This window comes from Lissotriton vulgaris, chromosome 11 (genome assembly GCF_964263255.1).
Source record: "Lissotriton vulgaris chromosome 11, aLisVul1.2, whole genome shotgun sequence".
Lineage (NCBI taxonomy): Eukaryota > Metazoa > Chordata > Amphibia > Caudata > Salamandridae > Lissotriton > Lissotriton vulgaris.
The window spans coordinates 398,992,009-399,013,827 of record NC_141699.1 but is presented as its reverse complement, the minus strand read 5'-3'; the positions used below and the strand labels follow the sequence as shown (position 1 = coordinate 399,013,827).

General features: G+C 47.3%; 1 protein-coding gene across 4 annotated transcripts in view; it reads left to right on the top strand.

Moving 5' to 3' along the window:
• Window positions 1–21,819, top strand: part of OGDH (oxoglutarate dehydrogenase) — a 514,759-nt gene that overhangs the window by 241,257 nt on the left and 251,683 nt on the right. For all 4 annotated transcript variants that reach the window (XM_086943425.1, XM_086943426.1, XM_086943424.1 and 1 more), the window contains one exon: window positions 5,417–5,596. In XM_086943425.1, the coding sequence (XP_086799551.1) occupies window positions 5,417–5,596 (180 nt within the window). The remainder of the gene's footprint in view (window positions 1–5,416; window positions 5,597–21,819) is intronic.

The window sequence follows — 21,819 nt, the reverse complement described above, 5'->3', positions numbered from 1 at the left end:
CCCCTATTGGGAAAGCTAGTAGCCAGGGCACCATGTTATTCAAAAAATCTAATTAAAGCAAATAAATGATACGTTTTTTTTATATATGTTAAATATGGTTGCAGCTGCCTACCTACACTCAACATGACAAAACTCCTCACAGTAGGTTTAGTCAGTTCCCTTTCCTACCTTATTAACATGGATCTATTCAAGAACTGCTGCTTTAGTTCTCTGATAGCTGACTTACCAAGAGCTCTGGGTCTTAAAAATGAATCAAGACAACCAAGAGACTCCATTTGGGTCTTCATGTAATGGACACAAGGTATGTCTAACCCTTTATCCAGGGACACACAGTCTTGGATGATCAGTTGATTCAAATTAGGGGGCGGTTGTGCCCAAATTCTCAGCCAGCATAATAATGGGGCAACTGCAATCTGATCTGAGATAAAACCTGCACCAAGGTCCTCATGAATATTAAAATCTGAAAGAGACATGTTAGTGATAGATTCCTTACCTTAGAATATCCCCAGGCGTCAGACTGGATCCGGAAATGTTTGCGTAGCAGTACCCTTGCGCGTCGGTAGGCGTCGTCTGCGGCTCCGCGTCCGTCGTGGGCGCCGTGATGACGTCGTCTGAGTACTTAGACGCCGCCTCCGCGTGCTGACGTCAGTTCTTAGACACAGATATTCCGCGCCAGAAACGCTGAGCTATGCTAAAAACCAACACTGATGCCTTGAAACTAGGGCCCTGAAAGGGGATGACCTTAACCCTAGATATCGGTTTGCAGAACGGTGAGGATGGGTGGGTCGGTAAGGAATCTATCACTAACTAATGTCTCTTACAGATATATCGTTACACATGCAGTAACTTGTGCATCTGAAAGAAACACGTTAGTGTTAGATTCCTTACCTTAGAATAGATACCCCAGCAATACCAACCCCGGTGGTGGGTCTGCGAACCAATACTCACACCAGAAAGTCCTGGAGGACGGAACGGCCAAAGAAGCCATCCCTCCGGACTTGGCTGCCCAGGCAATAGTGTCTTGCAAACGTGTGCAGCGAAGCCCACGTAGCCGCCTGGCAAATGTCCTGCAAGGGCACTCCTCGGCCCAAGGCAGTTGTAGTCACTGTGGCCCGAGTGGAATGAGCCCTCAGCCCAACAGGGGGTTCCTTCTTAGCCAAGGAGTAACACGCCTGGATACACAAGATGATCCACTGCAAGATGATCCGCTTGTGCACCGCTTTCCCCTTCTTAGCGCCTACGTAACCAACAAAGAGTTGGTCATCCACCCGGAACTGACGTGTGCGATCCAGATAGAACGCGAGCGCACGTTTTGGGTCCAGACGGTGGAGCCTCTCTTCCTCTCTCGAGGGATGCGGAGGCGGAAAGAAGGTGGGCAAGGTGATAGATTGCCCGATGTGAAAGGCCGTGACTACCTTGGGTAGAAAAGAGGGCCGTGTCCTCAACACAACCTTGTCCGGATGGACCAAAAGGAAAGTAGGTTTACAGGATAGAGCTTGGAGCTCACTCACTCTCCTGGCAGAGGTGATGGCTACCAGGAAGGCAGTCTTCAAAGTTAGAAGGCGAAGAGGACAGTTGTGAAGTGGCTCAAAGGGAGCGCTAGAATTCAATGTAAGCAAATCCTTATCCGCAGGCTTTTATGCAATGTAATAACAATCTACCCTTAAATGGATTGATATTAACACTTGCTTTCCACAATAAATATCAGCCCCCACAGCCTTTATCGTAACATCTCATACTAAACATATCAGGCCTATGCAGGGCTTTAAGTGGTAAAAAAACTGGGGGTGCTCTAAAAGGGGCGGGGCAAACCTCAAAGGGGTGTGGCCTATCTAAGTAGGGCCGTGGTCTAAACAAATATAACTAGTGTAGCAGTACCCCCTGTTCTGACAAACCGTCAGCTCTAGGACTCCTCAGAGTGTCATCAGATTTGGAATTACCCGCTCAGGCTCGCTCTCTCCCCTCCTTATATTACAACAAGGCTATGTATGGATAACGCCAAACACCCTCCCCAGTACCCCAAGACCGGTGTTGTCATCCCGGGAAATGCCCAGACACCTCCTGTATGGGGTGGCTTCACGTGAGGCTGAGTGTACTAGAAGCACTGCTCCCAGTAGGCAACACGGCTTCACGGGGGTGAGTTTTAACGAAGCTACCACCCCTGTCAAAACATGCCACAGAGTCCTCGTACAACGCGGCTCACCTGGCATGACATCATGCCTTGATCTCTACTACCCAGTAGTGAGCAAAATGAGCATGCGCACATCGATGTGCATGCTCTCACTGCAGTCCAAGAAAAAAAGATTACTGACTACCTCTGCGAGACCCGAAAATAGAGCCCGATAGAGACCCGTTTCGAAGCCCCCTGAAAATAACTGCCAGTGCTCAGACAGACCCGGACCAATTAAAGCCCTTAGTAGTGCCATCTACTACCATGTTACTCCGAACTCCTTATGTAATTTACTTCACTCTATTTTAAAGCACTCTGACACCTGTGGGTAAAGTACGCGCTTTATAAAAACACATAAATCGGAGGCATCAACCTAGCAGTCGCGAATAGATTTGACTTGTTAATGAGATTGGGGGTAGTTCGGAGCGCAGCCATTCATAGCCCTGCCGAGTGCATGCATATCAATTAAATAAGAATATATGTTACTAATTTCCTCTGATCCCCCACAAGCATTGTAAATTGCCAGGCACATGTTGCCGTTAAGCAAAAAAAACTGATAGCGACGCTACTGTCATCTCTTCTTTGGTTGATAGGTGAGTGGCTCTGGGCTGGGTTATGGCTGGACTGATTAATGTCAGGCAGAGGCTCAAGTAAGGGCGAAGTGGGCACTAATTCTAGCACAGGAAAGTGGCTCCTGTGTGAAACGTCACTTGTTAAATGTATTCCAAGCGATGCTGTAAAAATGAACTTGCTTATAAAAGTAATAAACGCACCAGCAGCCAGGTGTGCAACGCCCATTGGGCGTAAATGGCTTTACAAACCCCCCCAGCACCCCGCCCCATCGTGAGTGTCCGCACAGGATGAGACAGCTTCCCAGGCACACACACAGATGTACCCGAGTCCTTCAAGGGTATTTAAAATACCATTTACTTACTAACGAGGCTTGTTGTTCTTCGCCCCTTCTAAGAGCCCCCGCATCTCCACTCTGACTTTCACTGGAAGAATTAGCCTCCCCCGCCGCCAAATGTGGCACTAGTTGCACCTCTGCCAGTAACCTGAGCAAGTTCCTAACTTCAATTGCTGAGGAGGGAAACATTTTCGTTCATACATTCGGATTCTCTATTCTAGAATGGTGATGTAAAATACAACACATCTGTCTTTAAGAACAATAATACAGAATGAGGCTATATACTGAATGATACCCATAAGAAATAAAACAATGAATGCAAATATATTCATTTTAAGCGTAAAAATAATGCAACTAAAGCTACCTATTACTTAATGCCCATTGGAAACAACACAGGACCACAAACATACCCTCACGCGTAATCGCTCAACCTTGATGGTATCTTCCTGTGATGTGCACTCCTTCCCAGATCCACTCATTCTGTCATTCAGACCTGCTTACCAGTCAAAGGTGCCTGCTGTTCTAAATCAGCATATTGTACATCACCAGAAGATTCTTTCCGCACTAAGCTCGAGGCACCACATTACTTACGTGCCATTGCTTCCTATCTTCCAACACAGCTGTAAACCTTTCAGTTCTACTCACTGTAGTCCAAGAAAAAAAAAGATAACGGACTACCTCTGTGAGGGCCGAAAATAGAGCCCGATAGAGACCCCTTTCGAGGCACCCTAAAAATAACTGCTGGTGCTTAGACCCATAGAGACCCGGCCCACTTAAAGCCCTGGGCCTATGCAATGATTACCTTCTTGCCACCGTATCCAACTCAGTCCTTCTGTATTGAGAATAAGTTTTGCCACAAGCCAAAACATGCAATAAAAGCACACCTTTTATTGGAAGCACACCTCTTCGGCCCAATCAAATCCTATACTCTGGGAAACCAAGATGTCCATGGAGCCTTAACCCCCTCTCTCAGTAGTATAGTACTCTACAATCTCCTATATTTTGATCCCATAAGGTCTGATTACTGCTGCGCTTTCAAGCTAGACCTAAAATAGGATTTAAATTGGTGTAGCTCTGTGCATCCCATAATGCGCTCACATACACAACCGCACTTTGTAGATTAAAATTATACATGTGATGTCCCTTGGGAAGATGTGAATTTAGACATCTGAGGGACATGAGAAGTTTCTTTTTAAAGGCGGAGATGGAAGTTAAAATGCAGCTAGTCCTAAATATCTGTAAGTAGTGGCAGCACTGCTGTTGCGATTTAGAATCAAACTGAGACCTTCAACTCAACTCCCTCCTTTTTTTGACTCTACGAAGATATGCAGAATGAAAACTTCAGACCTTAACTACATTTTATGTGTTGAATGATCCCTTGGTGTGGAGCCTGCTGGGTAGGCGATGGTGGAATCTAGCTGCATCTGAATAGAGTCTGAAGGTGCCTTTCTGGAATCTAGGCTGTGGCAGTGACTTTTGCATATGGACCATAGGTCTACCATGATTACCAGCAACCCTCAACTGAATGCAGAATTGAGTCTCCGGCCAAAGTACCTCCCTGCCCCTCTTAGAGAAGCAGGAGCAGCCTTTGCTTCTATTGCAGCTTCAAAGCACTTCAGGATTGAACTGTAATGAAGATGGTGCAGACAAACAGCCATCTTGTGAAGGAGTTGATGATAGCGGACTGTGTCCTACCACTTCATTGGCTGCAGAGGTGCCATCTGCATCAGCGGTGATAGTAACATCAGGAGAAAAGGCCTCAAGTTTTACATCTTTGGTCTTGTCATTGTGCCATCCTTATGTATACTCACCCATGCATTTTTCAAAAGTCAAAGGCAAGTTTTTGGCCTTCCAAACCCCTGTCCATTTTTTTTCTAGTGTTTTAAAGGGTTTTTAGCTCAGCATACGGAGTCATCTGCTTGCTGGTCATATATGCCATTGTAGAGGACTGTCTTCTCGTTGCCCTACACTCTACCTGAGATGCACCAATCACACCTACTTAGTCAGTCAACAAAATTGATCTGTTCTTTCTATTCACACATGGCAAATGTAACAATTTCTGGATGAGTTTAGTGATTTCCTTCTCCTGAAAAGGAAACTTAATAGGACAGTAGAAATTGAGGGGAATTGGTATTTGTGCATGAATATTATTTTTCCCAGTGGCCTCATACAGCAGATTTTTTAATAAAAGGCAAAAGATCATGCTCTAAACGTATGTTGGAGTGTGAGGATCTTATCAGATAATTCTGCCAGCCTAAGAGTTCAGAAATGAATACATGTGGGAATCGAAATTGAGCCTGCAGAGGTTACTTTAATTCACTGTGCTGTCTGTCTCTTAGGGGTCTGGTGATGTGAAATACCACTTGGGCATGTATCATAGGAGAATTAACCGTGTCACAGAGAGGAACATAACCCTTTCATTGGTGGCCAATCCGTCTCACTTGGAAGCTGTTGACCCTGTTGTGCAAGGAAAGACCAAAGCTGAACAATTTTACAGTGGGGACACAGAAGGCAAGAAGGTAAGGCTTAACCTGCATATTTGCTAATGGAATGTAATCTGTCATTCAATGTTACTTTTTTAATCTAACATGTGCAGAACTTTGCATTGTGAAGAAGGCATGTGGCTGATCAATTGTAGAAGATTGCAATAATTGATGGATTAGTACGCACTTTCCGCTGCCTATCTTCTTGGTCTAAAATCTCTAGTTTTGCTCAACCGCATAATTATGTTTAAATTGTCACCACCTCAACATTTTCAAAATCCATATTGCCTGACCTTCCACTCTGCCAAGATATCCATCAGCAAGCTGAACTATAATCTTCCTCACTAATCCTTAATCACAATTTAGGCAAATTCATAGAGTGGCTTACTCTTATTTGCCACAACGTCATACTTATTAACATTACACAGGTGCCACACCTATGGTTTTTCTGCTTGCATAGCCTCTAAACCAATACTCCACCCATGTCTTAGCAAGATGCAGCTATTTTTTCCCCTCTACTCTTCTATCCTACCAAAGGTATGCCTCCTTCAGTGTAAGAGGATGCTTGCACTGCCCCACATGGTCGACGTTGTGTGCATACACAAAAATGCTCCGTATGGTTTCTTGGACTAATTTATCTGCCATTTTTCAATTTTACTGTTCATTTCTTTTTTTATTCCCAGTCACTGGCTTTCTGTAGTTATCCATTGGAATATTTGTCTCTAATGTTCCGAGCTGCCCACTCACACTGAAGCACAATGTGCCACCTAATATCTGCGCTCTTCCCCCAGTAATCCTCTGAAGAACCACCAATGCATTGTATTTTTTAGGTCTCGGCTATCGAATGCAGTGCATGCGCTCTTCTTAGAATCAATTCAGATTCTGAAGCTCTCGGAGGCGGAGTTGAAGCCCTGCCCATCTTTCTCATTCACTGGTGTCATCCTGCATGCGAAACGCAGGCTCACCATTGAAAAGGAGGCTTCTTAGTCCCACCTTGTTGCCGCCTTGTCTCCTTTTAGCCCCGCCCCCCAGGGTTGGATTTCGCACTTGTGGCGTCACACACTCGCCTTAATTAGCTGGGACGCACTATGTTTTGAACACAAGGCTGCCTGCTTGTTGGTAAAGGGCAGTTAAACCGATCATCCCAAGTAATGTGATCCATGTCCCATAAAACAAGGAGTGGCGGCTACTCGTTCATTAGTCTATGGGGGAGGGGGGGCTATATGTTATGTGGTTTAGCAGGAAAATTACCCTATTGCGTGCCTTTATCAATAAATGTATGTATTTTTAAGATTTTGTGTGTTTTCCAAATGGTGCAAAGAAAGGCCAGGTTAAAAGCAAGAGGGTTCGAAATCCACGGTTTTCTGTCTGTGAAAATATACATGGTGAAAATTTCGTGCTTCCTGGGTCTCAGGTAGTGTGTCCGGGAGAGGCAGTCAGTCCACACCCTTGGTTAATCATTCCGGCTTCAGCCAAGGACACATTTTGGGTTGGAAGCCAACACCGAGGGGGCGCTGCCTGGGGCTATATTCGCGGGTCACATGAAAAGGGATGTTCGAGGCATATGAGCTGCAGATCGTACACTTGGCAATATATCGCCACCTGGTGTTGGGCTCGGATGATTGCAGGTTGTTGTCTTCTTGGAAGAAGTCTTTGTAGTCACGAGATAGGTGACTCCTCCCTTGGACAATACTGCGCATGGTCATCGACTCCATCCTCAGATTGTTTTTTTCCGCCACTGGGTTCGGATGAAAGTTTTCCGCTCTGGCTAGAAAAGACCTTTCAGCAATTTCGAAGCGTGAAACTTTATAAAAACAATTTTCGACATCGAATAGACTTTTCGACATCAGCTACTTTCCGGTGAGTCGACGCGGGCCGTTGGGCCTATCGGCGCCGTGCGGCCTACGCCTCATGGTAAGAACTCCATTCAAGAGATGCCGGTATGTCGAGCGAAATTCCCTCATAGCGACCACCACGAGGTTTGCAACCTCTGTCTATCGCCGGAACACGACGATCAACTTGCACAGCCTGTGCCTCATTCCGATCGAAAAAGACCATTTGGGATCGGAGGGCCCGTCGACACGAAATGAGGAGATCAGCGCCAGCACCGGAGGCCATCTTTGAGTAGAAGAAGATCCACTCGAAGATGTATCCGAGGACGAGGCTCCACTCGTCGCCGAAGAAGACTCGCCTGATCTCCAGATCATATCGGGGGCAGAGGACTCAGATGATTCGATTCCATCTCGACAACCCGTGAGTACATCTGCCCCTGCACAACATACACTACCCAAAACAGAGGCAGCGGTCGGCATTCCGCCCATGGGGCCCAGTCGAGACCGAAAATTACCCTCCAAAGCCCCGCCTTCGGGCTCGGCTCCGAGGACAAAGACTACGCCTTCTGGTGCTTCGGCACCGGAAAAGACACATGTGCCAATTCCACCTCCTCCATTGGCACCGAAACATCCTTCGACACCGAAGGACTCTTCGACACCGAAGCCAAAACACACTTCGGTGCCCAAAGACAAAGTCCCTTCGGAACCATATGTGCCGAAGCCAAAGACTGTACCGGACTCGAAAACTTCGACTCCGAAACCTTCCGGTTTCAAAAATAAGAATGGAAAGACATATTCCGGCGCCGCAGGCCCAACAAAACCTGTCTCAACGCCTAAATCGGTACCAAGGCCTGATGCAGACACGCCTAAACCCTCTGACAAGCCTACGAAGCCAAAACCACCTTCGGCACCGAAGATTTTGCCACAGGACTCAGTAACTCCTCCTAAAGCAAAAAACACTAAACAACCTCTACCGGCACCGAAGAAATCCACGTCGAAAAAGATTGTACATGAGGAAGAACTGTTTTGACCAGATCCTAAACAAAATAAGGTCTATATTGATCCAAAGACTGGACATGTGGAAGCAATTCCTCACAACAAAAGACCAGCAGACACACCACTTCCACCTGTGGTTCCTGCCAAGAAGAAGGATTGTGCAACTTCTCCAATGCACCCTTACTCTCCTTCACCTTCTTCCTCTCCTATCCCTCCTTATATTGAACCTATAACTTCTCCTGTTCAATCTCCTGCATCATAACACCACACTGATGAGGAGTATGATCTAGTTGGGGGGGGAATGACGTACCAGAGCCACATGCATACCCTTTAGATGAGGATGTCAATCCAGAATATCCTAAGGATGACGACATGTACAGTTTCCCACCACATAACGTGCCAGACCTTCCCCTCCAGAAGATAGTATTGGGTTTAATCATCTTTTAAATAGAGCTGCCCTTTACCATGGGGTCTCAATGCACTCTGATGCCATTGAGGAGGATTGTTTACTAGACACTTTTGAGCAGTCACAAAGGGCTACACAAATACTACCTATGATTAAAGGAGTCATTCAACATGCTCCAGACATATTTAAAGACCCGGTACGATGTAGGGTGTTAAACCCCAGAATAGAGAAAAAGTATAGACCAGCACCATCTGATCCAGTCTATATTAAGGGACATCTGCCACTAGACTCTTTGGTAGTGTCTAATGCACGTAAAAGAGCCAATTCCCAAACATCTGGTGATACGCCCCCCCCTGACAAAGAATCTAAAATCATTGATGCGTCAGGGAAACGGATTGCTGCGCAGGCCACAAATATATGGCGCATAGCAAACACACAAGCCTTACTCGCATGTTATAACAGGGCTCACTACGATCAGCTAGAAAAATTAATGGAGCACCTCCCAGATCAATATAAGGATCAGGCAGCAGAGCTCTTACAAGAAGGCAAATTAATATCCAATGCCTCAATTAAATGTGCACTAGATGTAGCTGACACAGTATCCAGAGCAGTCAATACTAGTGTCATACTGAGCCAACATGCGTGGTTACGCATTTCAGGTTTTAAACAAGAAGTACAGACTACCATCTTAAACCAGCCCTTCAATCAAAACCAGTTGTTCGGGCCAGAAGTAGACAACACACTAGAAAAGATGTAGAAAGACACGGACACAGCTAAGTCTATGGGTGCATTACAATCCACACAGACTTGAAGTTCTTTTCGCCGCTCCTTTTATCGAGGAGGCTCCAAGCAGACCGGCGCAGATACATCATCTTTTAAAACACACACAGACCTCTTCAAACAAAGGCTATTTTAGAGGAGGATACAGAGGCAACAATAATAAGGGAAGAGGTAGAGGCAATAACAACAACCGCTCTTCTTCCACTCCCAAACAGTGACTTCCCTCTGCCTCCCCTACAGCATTCCACTCCTGTGGGGGGCAGATTATCACCGTTCCTACCTGTCTGGAATTCCATTACAACAGACACGTGGGTAAGACAAATTATCCAACATGGCTACTGCCTAGAATTCACGGCAACCCCCCCAAACATACCACCCAGGCAGCGTCCAATGTCCACAGAACACACTACTCTGCTTCAACAAGAAGTTCTAGCACTTCTACAAAAAGATGCTATTCAATTAGTTCCTTTAGAGCAAAGGGGAACAGGAGTTTACTCCCTGTACTTCCTAATTCCCAAAAAGGACGGGACATTAAGACCAATTCTCGACCTCGGGCCCCTCAACCATTACATACAATCGGATCATTTTCACATGATCACTTTACAACAAGTACTCCCACTATTACAACAGGGGGACTTTCTTTCAACACTAGACCTAAAGGACGCCTACTTTCATATTCCTATACATCCTGCGCACAGGACTTATCTAAGGTTTGACATACGAGGACAACACTATCAGTTCAAAGTCCTTCCATTCGGGGTCACAACAGCACCACAAGGGTTTACAAAGTGCTTAGCAGTAGTAGCAGCACATCTCAGAAGACAACAGATACATGTCTTCCCTTACCTAGACGATTGGCTCATAAAAGCAACATCGTTCAACCAGTGTGTAGAACACACAAAACAAAAAATTCAAACATTGCACGACTTGGGGTTTACAATAAACTACACCAAGTCGCACCTAGAGCCTTCGCACGTTCATCAATATCTAGGAGCTACCATAGACGCATCTACAGCTCTAGCGTATCCCAGTCAGCCAGGATACAGAGCATTCAGACCTTAGTGTCCCTTTTTCAACAGCAGCTCTCCAAGCCAGAGTGTTCATGAGATTAATAGGCATGATGGCGTCTTGCATCTTCATAGTTTCTCAAGCCAGACTGCAAATGCGCCCATTGCAAGAATGTCTAGCACAACAGTGGAATCAGGCTCAAGGTCAGCTCACAGACCTGGTGTTGGTAGACAGCCGTACATATCGCTCTCTGCAATGGTGGAACACCAAAAACTTGACAAAGGGACGGCCGTTCCTAGATCCTCTTCCACAGATCGTGCTAACTACAGATGCATCCCTCACAGGATGGGGAGCCCATCTCTTACATTATACCACACAAGGCCAATGGAATAACCAACAAAAACAGTTCCATATCAACCATCTAGAGCTGCTAGCAATTTTCCTGTTACTCAAAACGTTTCAGGTACAAGTAAAAAACAAAGCTGTTCTGATCCGGACGGGCAATATGACCGCTATGTATTATGTACAAAAACAGGGGCGGGGGGACACTCTCTGCAACTGTCCCAGATTGCACAGAACATTTGGAGATGGGCCATTCCTCAAAACATACACCTGACAGTAGAACACCTTCCAGGAATTCACAATCAGATAGCAGATCTGTTGAGTCGTCAGTCACAACAGATTCACGAATGGGAGCTACACCCACAAGTTCTTCAACCATTCTTCCAAATGTGGGGGCATCCACAGATAGATCTGTTTGCCACCCACGAGAATGCAAAATGCCCAACCTTCGCCGCCAGGTTTCCACACCCACGGTCGGAGGGGAATGCGATTATAGATGAACTGGTCAGGCAGATTTGCGTACGCTTTTCCGCCTCTCCCACTCATTCCACTAGTAGTACGCAAGCTCAGACAACAGTCTCTCAAACTAATACTAGTGGCTCCCACATGGGCACGTCAACCGTGGTTCACCACACTACTAGATCTCTCACTGGTTCCACATCAAAAGTTACGGCTCACGCCATCCCTGTTAACACAGAACCATGGAGAAATAAGACACCCAGAGCCAAGTCAACTGAATTTGGCGATCTGGCTCCTGAAGTCTTAGAGTTTGGTTACTTAAACCTACCACCAGACTGTGTGAATATAATTAAAGAGGCTAGAAGACCCACTACCAGAGCATGTTATGCGGCTAAGTGGAAAAGATTTGCGATATATATTGTAACAACAATCCTATTGATCCACTAGATGTGTTCATTCAAAATATTATTTGTTACCTTCTACACCTACAAAGTTCCAATTTGGCTTATTCTTCCATACGCCTGCATCTGGCAGCAATTGTAGCCTAGTTACAAAATAGGCAACATCTATCTCTTTTTAGAGTACCTGCAATTAAAGCATTTATGGAAGGATTAAAACGAATAATCCCACCTAGGTTACCGCCTGCTCCAGTATGGAACCTAAATGTGGTCCTTACAAGACTTATGGGGCCTCCTTTCGAGCCTTTACATAAGTGTGAATTGCAATTCCTAACATGGAAAACTGCTTTCCTTGTTGCCATCACCTCTCAGAAGAGTTAGTGAAATACAAGCATTCACAATAGAAGAACCATTTTTTCAGATACATCCTAACAAAGTGGTTCTTAGGCCCAATCCTAAATTCCTACTAAAAGTTATTACTTCTTTTCACCGTAACCAATCAGTAGAGTTACCAGTGTTTTTTTCAAAAACCTGACTCTGTTGCAGAAAGGGCTTTACACACCTTAGATGTTAGAAGAGCTCTGTTATACTACACAGACAGGACTAAATCGTTCAGAAAGACAAAACAACTATTTGTATCTTTCTCTCCCCCACACAAAGGCAATCCCATCTCTAAAGGAGGAATTGCCAGGTGGATAGTAGTTTGTATTCAAATATGCTATCAAAAAGCTAAACGTACACTAACGGTTCCTCCTTGAGCACACTCCACTCGCAAACTAGGAGCCTCTATGGCTTTCTTAGGAAACATACCACTAGAGGATATATGCAAGGCAGCGACATGGTCTACAATACTCACCTTCACTAAACACTATTGTGTTGATGTGCAATCAGCAAGCTGCAGTAGGCCAAGCTGTCCTTAGAACATTATTTCAGTATGCTGCAACGGATACAAGCGACCACCGCTAGAGGAGACACTGCTGCACAATCATTGCTAAGTGTATGATCTGCAGCTCATATGCCTCGAACGGAAAATGCTACTTACCAGTATGCATCTGTTCTTGGCATGTAGAGCTGCAGAGTCGTACACGCCCGCCCACCTCCCCGGGACTTGTATCCGTTCCAGTACTCATCTTACTTACATGCACACGCATGGACATCCTTTCTCTTTACTTCTACTAACTCCATCATTTCCCATCATGACGAAAAACAATCTGAGGATGGAGTCGATGACCATGCGCAGTATTGTTCAAGGGAGGAGTCACCTATCTCGTGACTACAAAGACTTCTTCCAAGAAGACAACAACCTGCAATCATCCGAGCCCAACACAAGGTGGCGATCTATTGCTAAGTGTACGACTCTGCAGCTCTACATGCCAAGAACAGATGCATACTGGTAAGTAGCATTTTCCTTTCCTAAATACTCTTTCATTTTAGGCAAATGGCCCCACTGGGGTTCCACGAGACATTTGCTTCAATTAATTCACGAGGCCACCCTCTTGATTTATTGGAGACTGTGGTGGGAGGGGTTACGCCTCATCATAAGGTGGAGGTGACTTAGTAAGAAAAACAAGCATTGAAAATGCAATAGGTCTCGCCTTTGATTAAGTTAAAGCCATTTCCTTTGCTAATGGTGTTGTATAGCAAAGCAAATGGCTTTAACTTAATAAAAGGCGAGACCTATTGCATTTTGAATGCTTGTTAGGGCTCGCGAAGCGAAGAGAGCCCTTTTGAAGGGAGTTTAAAAATGGACCGGCAAAGTCCTCACGCTCGTGCGTGTGAGTTCCATTTGCGGCCTGCTGTTGGCCTTTCACTGCTTGCTGTTCTGTAAAATAGACACAAATAGGACAGAGGCAAGCGCATAGCTCCGCCCCTGGCCTATTGGTGTCTATTACGCGCATTACATGACATATGCTTTAAATTATCATGCCAAGACACAGGCCGCGATAATTGGAAGCAAATGTGCGCGTGTGCACCACTTGCGGTTTTGTTGTTTTCTTTTCGCGATGGGGCTCTAATTCTCTTTGAATTCCCTCCTCGTCGGCCGCTAGACCACAAAACATCAACACAGCACAGGGGCAGCTCGAGGGATGAACTCACCTAGTTTTGCATCCTGCTTTCACTTTAAAGTGTGTTGCAAAAATAAACACGCTGCATATAACACAACCAATGTAACAGGAATTATTTAGTATGTCGGTTAACTGTCGCCAATAACACATTTGATGGAAAGCACTGTTTCTCAGTCAAGCTCGTCATTTGAACTTTTTCTGGTTTAAAAAAAACCCTGCAGTTACAACAGACTGAATCGGTTTATTTAACCGAAGTTGACTGCGACCCAGGGATATCGTGATTTTAAAACCTGGGCTTTTTAGATTTTGCCAGGACTTTGCCTCAATGGCTCCCTATCTGCCCGCAAGCCTCTTGTCAGACTGCAACAGAATACATTTGCAGCGCATTGGCAGCCTGCAACAGAATATATTTGCAGCGCATTGGCAGCGGTGGCTGGCAGTGTAGAAACCCAATCGCCATTGCATCGGGGTAATCTTGGACAATATGAAAGTGGGGTTCGCACCACACTGTTTTGATGGTGTCGGGCCGCCCTTGCTTGTCGCCCTGATCTGCATACAGCTGGCTACGAGGGATGAAACAGGCTTCCGCTAGGCTGGCAGCAGGGGGAACTTAAAGGGCCCGATAAAAACAGCGCCTCCTACATTGTATAGCGCTGCTCAGTGCACTATTGTATTATATCGGTGTGAATGTAATATTACACGTGTTCGAGGCGTGTGGGCTGCTGAATTCATATCTGTGCATAGATCGCCGCCTAGTGTTGGGTCCGGATGATTGCACATTGTTGTCCTGGAAGAGTCTTCGAAGTATCACGAGATAGGTGGCTCCTCCCCTGGACTACAGTGCGCATGGGCATCCTTTCCATCCTCAGATTGTTTTTTTCGCCATTGGATTCGGATGTACTTTCTTTACTCCAGTTCGGAATCGATAGAAAAACTTTTCTACAAGGCCTAAAGGCCTTCAGGGTAGTCGGTATTGTAATTTCGATCGGTGCCGAGTACTTTGTTCCAGTTCTTTTCGAGCAGGACGTCGAAGAGGGCTGCGTGGCCTTTTCGACACCAGAGGCCCGATCGTCGATGGAACGTAGCCCGTTCAAACGATGCCCCCTTTGTAATTTTAAGTACCCACACATCGATGCACACCCGGTGTGCAACAAGTGCCTATCTCTGGAGCACAATGAGGCCAACTGTCTAGCATGTGCTCAATTCAGGTCGAAAAAGACGCTTCGAGTTCGACGCGCAGTGAGGCAGACGATGACGAAGCCAGCGCCCGACCCGGTAAATATCTTCGATGAAGACGATGAGGTCGTTGAGACTGAGGATCCAGAACAGCAATCGGATCCCGGTTCGGAGCATTATTCCAACTATTATGAAGACGACTAAGAAAATGTTGAGGATGAAAACGTCGACGAGGTAGGGGACGACGCATTAGCCATCGGAGCCGTCTGACGACTCGAGCGATGAACCAGGCCCAACCGTGAGTACGGGGGCCGGTACAGACACTGAAAGACTTCCAGGGGCTCAGGTTGAGGCATCGCCAGAAGGCCTTAGCCAAGATCATGACGAACATTCTATAGCCCCGCGTCTCAGCCCGGCTAAGAATATATCACAAGAGCCATCGGTCGAACATTACCAGTCACTGGTTAAATTGAAACCGAAAGCCATGGAGTCGAAAACGAAACCGAAACTGCTGGAGACAGCCTTCGGATCGAAGAGTTCGGATTCGACGAAAAAGAAGGGTGTCAAACCGAAGATCGGTACACTGAAGTCCATGACTAAAGTCAAGCACGTCGAACCGACGAGGTCGACGTCGACGGACATCAACACAAATAAGGGACTCTAGTCTCGGAAGGTTCTCGATCCAACTCAACGAGTCGACCGGTCCCAGTTCGTCAAAGGCCTCGAGCCGAAGACCAAGAGCGGCTTGAAGGAGCACGTCGAGTCGAGGCAGAAGAGTGCGCCTCCAACGCAACAGGCGCCGAAGTCGATGCAAGGCCAACAACGTATTGGCGAAAAGACAAAGTCGGTCGGACCAATGACGACGCCGGCCCCGAAGAAGGTCAGTCAGTCTACAAAGACTATGCCACCGATCAAATTCGGACTGCCCCCGACTGCACGGACTAAGGCGTTCAAAACAAAAACGGGGATCGAAACGTCCAGGAAGGTGTTGATGGGAAAAAGGAGTCATTCTCTAGAAGAGGACATTGTGTACCAAGAGCCCTCCTATGATGAGCAGTCAAATTTACATATCGACTCAAACTCTGGCAAACTTACTATTTATCAGAGGAAGATCAGGCCAGAGAATCCCCTTGAAACATATAAAATTCCACTCAAAAGAAAAGGGATTCTTTTACATCACTTGTTCTTTTTGAGACTGTAAGGTCCCATGGCCAGGACACTTTTGCATACTCACCCACACGCACTGATAAGGATGTGGGGTATAACTACAATGAGGAATTTAATTATCCTGGGGACACTGATCAGGATGACCAGACTCAAGCCTGGACAGACCCTGTAGACCCGGGGGAGTCACAGACTATTCCTGACACTCATTCTTATTCTGTCAAGACCTCGCCAACGGAGGATACATCTGCGTTTAACGCCTTAATAGAAAGTGCAGAAAACAATCATGATGTAGAAATGCATGCTGACCCAATTGAAGAAGACTTCCTATTTGACACTTTCTCCACTTCAGAGAAATCAGTCAAGACATTGCCAATGTTGAAAGGTGTCCTTAAACACGCAGGAGACATTTTCAAGGAAACCACAAGAGCAAGGGTTGTTGACCCTAGAATCGAAAGAAAATATAGACCGGCACCTGTGGACCCTACATATATAAAGATACAGCTGCCATTGGATTCTTTGGGGTATCTAATGCTCATAAGCGTGCCAACTCCCAAACCACTGGTAATGCTCCTCCTCCAGACAAGGAGTCTAAGATATTAGAGGCTTCTGGAAAAAGGGTGGCTGCTCAAGCAGCTAATATATGGAGAATTTCTAATACGCAAGCCCTATTAGCCAGATATGATAGGGCTCACTATGACACACTAGAGCAACTGCTACAACATTTGCCTGATGTCTACAAGGAGGGAGCCGAAACACTGATACAAGAGGGAAAACTCATATCTAACGCATCCATTAAATGTGCGCTAGACGCAGCAGACACCGCAGCCAGGGCCATCAATACAAGTGTCATGCTCAGGAGACATGCGTGGTTACGCATCTCTGGGTTCAAACCTGAGATTCAAACCACACTATTAAATCAACCTGTGAACCCCGATTATTTATTTGGTCCTGATGTGGACACATTATTAGAAAAGATTAAAAAGGACACAAACAGCCAAGTCTATGGGTGCCTTGCAGTCACAACAAGTCAGAGGAGGCTCTTTTCGTCGCTCCGGTAACAGAGGAGCTACACGAGGTCAGGCATCTCAACAGACTTCATACAATAAAGGGAGCACGCTAACCACCTATAATAAAAATAATAGAGGTGGATACTGTGGCAACAGCAACAAAGGCAGAGGAAGAGGGAATAACCACACCAGATCCTCCTCCAATACTAAACAGTGACGTCTTGTCACTGCCCCCAGACCATGTAACACCGGTCGGGGGACGATTACAGTAGTTCCTGCTAGTCTGGGAAACCATTACCACAGACAGGTGGGTGAGACAACTTATCCAGTACGGCTATTGTCTAGAGCTAACTTCCACTCCACACAACATACCCCCAAGACACCGTCCTATGTCCGCAGAGCACATACACTTATTGCAGCAAGAGGTCATCCGCATGCTGCAAAAAGGGGCCATAGAACTCGTACCTATAGAACAACAGGGTACAGGGGTATACTCGCTGTACTTCTTAATTCTCCAAAAAGACGGGTCTCTCAAGCCAATACTGGACCTCAGGCCCCTAAACCAATACATCTTGTCAGAACATTTTCACATGATCACATTACAGCAGGTTCTACCATTACTCAGTCAGGGAGATTTCCTCGCAACACTAGACCTAAAAGACGCATATTTCCACATACCGATACATCCGGCACACAGGAAATATCTCGGGTTTACCATACAGAATCAGCACTACCAGTTCAAGGTTCTGCCTTTCGGGGTCACAACAGCCCACAGGGTGTTTACCAAGTGCCTAGCGACAGTAGCTGCGCACCTACGGAGACCGCATATTCACGTCTACCGATATCTGGACGACTGGCTTATCTAAGCAAAGTCAGCCCAGCAATGTGCCAGCCACATGTCCCGCACTATTCACCTCCTACACAGCCTCTGATTCCCATTAAAGTACCCAAAGTCTCATCTTCAACCCGCCCACGTACGACAGTACCTGGGAGCAACAATAGACACTCTGGCAGCAAAGGCACAGCCAAACTCAGCAAGAATCAACAGCATTCACTGACTGTTGTTGTGCTCCTGAGGCGGAAGCCGGGAGCGAGGTTGTGTGCTATTTTAAAACTTTGTGTCACTTTAATAACTTGATTTTAAATACACTTACGCTTTATGAGAAACCCTGTGGTCCAAAGCAGCCGATCTATTGCTGCAGCAAGACCGCCCCAGAACATTGTTTGGCGCCAGCGCGCTGAAACCGGAGGCCATGCCCCCTTCCGAGGCCACGCCCCCTCCCACAAAACCTTTACTTAAGACGCCGAGCAAAGGCGCCAGGTAACTGACTGTTTGTTGTGCTCCTGAGGCGGAAGCCGGGAGCGAGGTTGTGCGCTATTTTAAAACTTTGTGTCACTTTAATAACTTGATTTTAAATACACTTACGCTTTTTGGGAAACCCTGTGGTCCAAAGCAGCCGATCTATTGCTGCAGCAAGACCGCCCCAGAACATTGTTTGGCGCCAGCGCGCTGAAACCGGAGGCCACGTCCTATTCCGAGGCCACGCCCCCTTGCACCGCACCGGAAGTAGCATAAATTATGTGCATGTCCCGGACGCGCAGCGGACGAGCGCAGCTGCACGACAACGGCGCTCCGAAGGCGCGCCTAAGGCAAGCCCGTCTGCGCCCGTCTGCGCACGACCGGGCTCAGGGCCAGAACCCATGCTGGACGGGCACACCGATAGGGTGAGTTACTCGCGTCGTGCTTTACTAAGTCTGAGACCTACAAAAAACACACAATGTAATTATGTTCAGGACTCAGACGGACATTTCACAAACTGCGCTATCTGCCCCCCGGTCAAATTACAACTGACTCAGGCACCAATTTCACACTCTGGCCTGAAATTAGCAGGACTGAATTGTAGGTCGCTCCCTATGCACGCCCTGCTTATTAACCAGCTGCTCGTGGACCATGAGCTAGACATCCTGTTTCTTACGGAAACTTGGCTCACAACGCATTCGGACTCGGATGTAGTCTTGGCTCTGGCCCCGGGTTTCCTTATCCAGTCCCAAGCACGCCCTTCTGGTAGAGGGGGTGGACTGGCCATTTTGCACAGAGATCACTTCTCATGCAGAATTAGTGATGCTCACATCAAGGACTCGGAGAGTTTGCATTTTACCATCCATCTGGCCCCGACAACCTCTCTGACAGGTCTTCTGGTATATCGCCCCCCCGGCCATTTTGGCCCCTTTGCCAGCGCCCTACTAGATTCTATATCAGCACTGGCCCACTCTACACCCAACTTTACTGTGCTAGGGGACCTCAATATCCACTTTGATGATCCCCTAGACACAGGGGCCGCTGACTTGATACTAGACTTGGCTGCCTATGGTCTCCAACTGGCCAATACCGGAGCCACCCATATCAAGGGCCACTTGCTAGACCCAGTTGTTACAAATGTCCGTACCCTCCAGGCTAGACCTTCTTGCCCCCTCCCCTGGACAGACCATTTTTTGGTCCCCCTTTTTTGGCCAGGAGAATTTAGGAAACCCCCCAAGCCCACCACGTACACCCAGGACAGGGCATGGTCCAGACTCTCAATCAAGGACTGGGCCAGAGCTCTAGAATCAACGACCCCCGCCCCCTCCGGGGACCCTGTTATAGCTGATAGCAACTTCAGGAAGTGGATTTCCGACTCGCTTGACTCTATCATACCTATAAAAACCAGCGAAGACAAGAGACGAAAGACCGGTTCGGCCCCCTGGTTCAACCTAGAACTCAGAGCCCTCCGCAAGGAATGTAAAAAAGCGGAGCGATTGTGGAGGAAGGATTGGCTCCACTCCAATAAAGACTCATACCAGAGGACTGTGAGAGCTTATAAATCTGCTCTGAAAATTTCTAAAGCCTCCTATTATGACGATAGGATAAAAAATGCCACTAACTCCGCAAGAGAATCCTATCTCATCGTCAAAGAGCTCCTAAAGGTTCCACAACCCCCACCACTGACCAGGGCCCTACCAGACAGGAGTAAAGAACTAGCAAAATACTTCGACTCTAAAATCTCCCACATCCTAGATTCACTTCCGCAGCCTAGTCAGCTACCTTGCTGGGACAATGTGACGCCCGACACTTGTCCAGTAGGCGCCCCCCGCCCGCAGCTTAATGCCTTTAGGACGGTTTCATCGGACGAAGTCGAAAAGACTCTGGTCAAGATGAAAAGTGGCTCTCCCCGTGACCCTGCCCCCATGAGGTTTCTTAAAGCAGTCGCTCCTGCGATTGTTCCTCCAGTTCTGGAGTTGATCAATGGCTCACTGTCCCAAGACACCGTCCCTCCTAGCTGGAAGGGGGCGGTAGTTAAAGCCCTTCTTAAAAAACCCCAATTGGATCCCGCTGATCTGGCCAATTATAGACCGATCTCGCTCCTTCCGGGCATCAGCAAAATTGCCGAAAAACTGGTCAACGCTCAGTTGTCCCAGTTTCAGTGGCAGTGATCCTCCTGGACCTTAGTGCAGCCTTTGACACGGTGAACCACCGTGTCCTGCTCCACCGGCTGGCCAGGGCAGGACTCGGGGGCACAGCGTTGGCCTGGATAGAGTCATTCCTGTCGGGCCGTTCGTTTCAGGTCTGGGATGGCAACTCCTGTTCTGACCCTCTTCCTCTGACAAGTGGGGTTCCCCAGGGTTCCTCACTGAGTCCCACCCTTTTTAATGCCTATATGGCCCCTTTAGAGGATGCAGTTGCCCCCTTTGGCATCAAGATTGTGAGTTATGCGGACGACCCGCAACTGGTCGTCTCTCTCTCACACCTTGATCAATGCCCAGATAATCTCCTGCACTGCCTCCAGAAAATCCACCTCTGGATGTGCGAATCCTCACTCAAACTCAACGGGTCCAAAACAGAAGTTATGCTGATGGGCAAGAAGTGGTCAGCAATTCCATCATCTGTTTGGCCCGATACCATGGGTGAGGTGCCCGCCCCCAGGAAAGAAATTAAGAGTCTGGGGGTCTGGCTTGAACCGGACTTATCCATGAAAACCCAGGCAACTAAAACAGCCGGAACCTGTTTTGGACTCATGCGGTCAGTCCGCAAGATCCTTCCTCTGCTCCCCCCTCCATCCAGGAAACTCCTGGTTCAAGGACTGGTTCTTGCACGCCTGGATTACAGCAATGCTGTCTATTTAGGAGCCCCTGAAGCTACTCTGGGCAAGCTACAACGAACCCAAAATGCAGCTGCCCGGATGCTGATGGGTCTTCCCTCCAGATCCTCAGCCAGGCCAGCACGTAAGGCGCTCCACTGGCTGCCAGTGCGAGAGAGGATCGAGTTTAAGGCAATGTGCATCGCTCACAAGCTCCTCAATGGACAAGGCCCTTCGATCCTAGGAGACATGGTTACCCCGTACAAAGCCTCGAGATCTCTGCGCTCGGACAATGAGCTACTGGCGAATATCCCCAAGTTTAGGAGGGCACGTACCGGAGGTCGCCGCTTCTCAGTAAAGGCAGCCACCCGCTGGAACTTGCTTCCCCGCAGTATGCGGTTGGAACCCTGCTACTTGCGCTTTCGCAAGCAGCTAAAAACTCTGCTTTTCCCTCAATAAATATATATTTTTTTTCTTTCTTTCTCCTCTCCCCTCTCAGCCAACTTT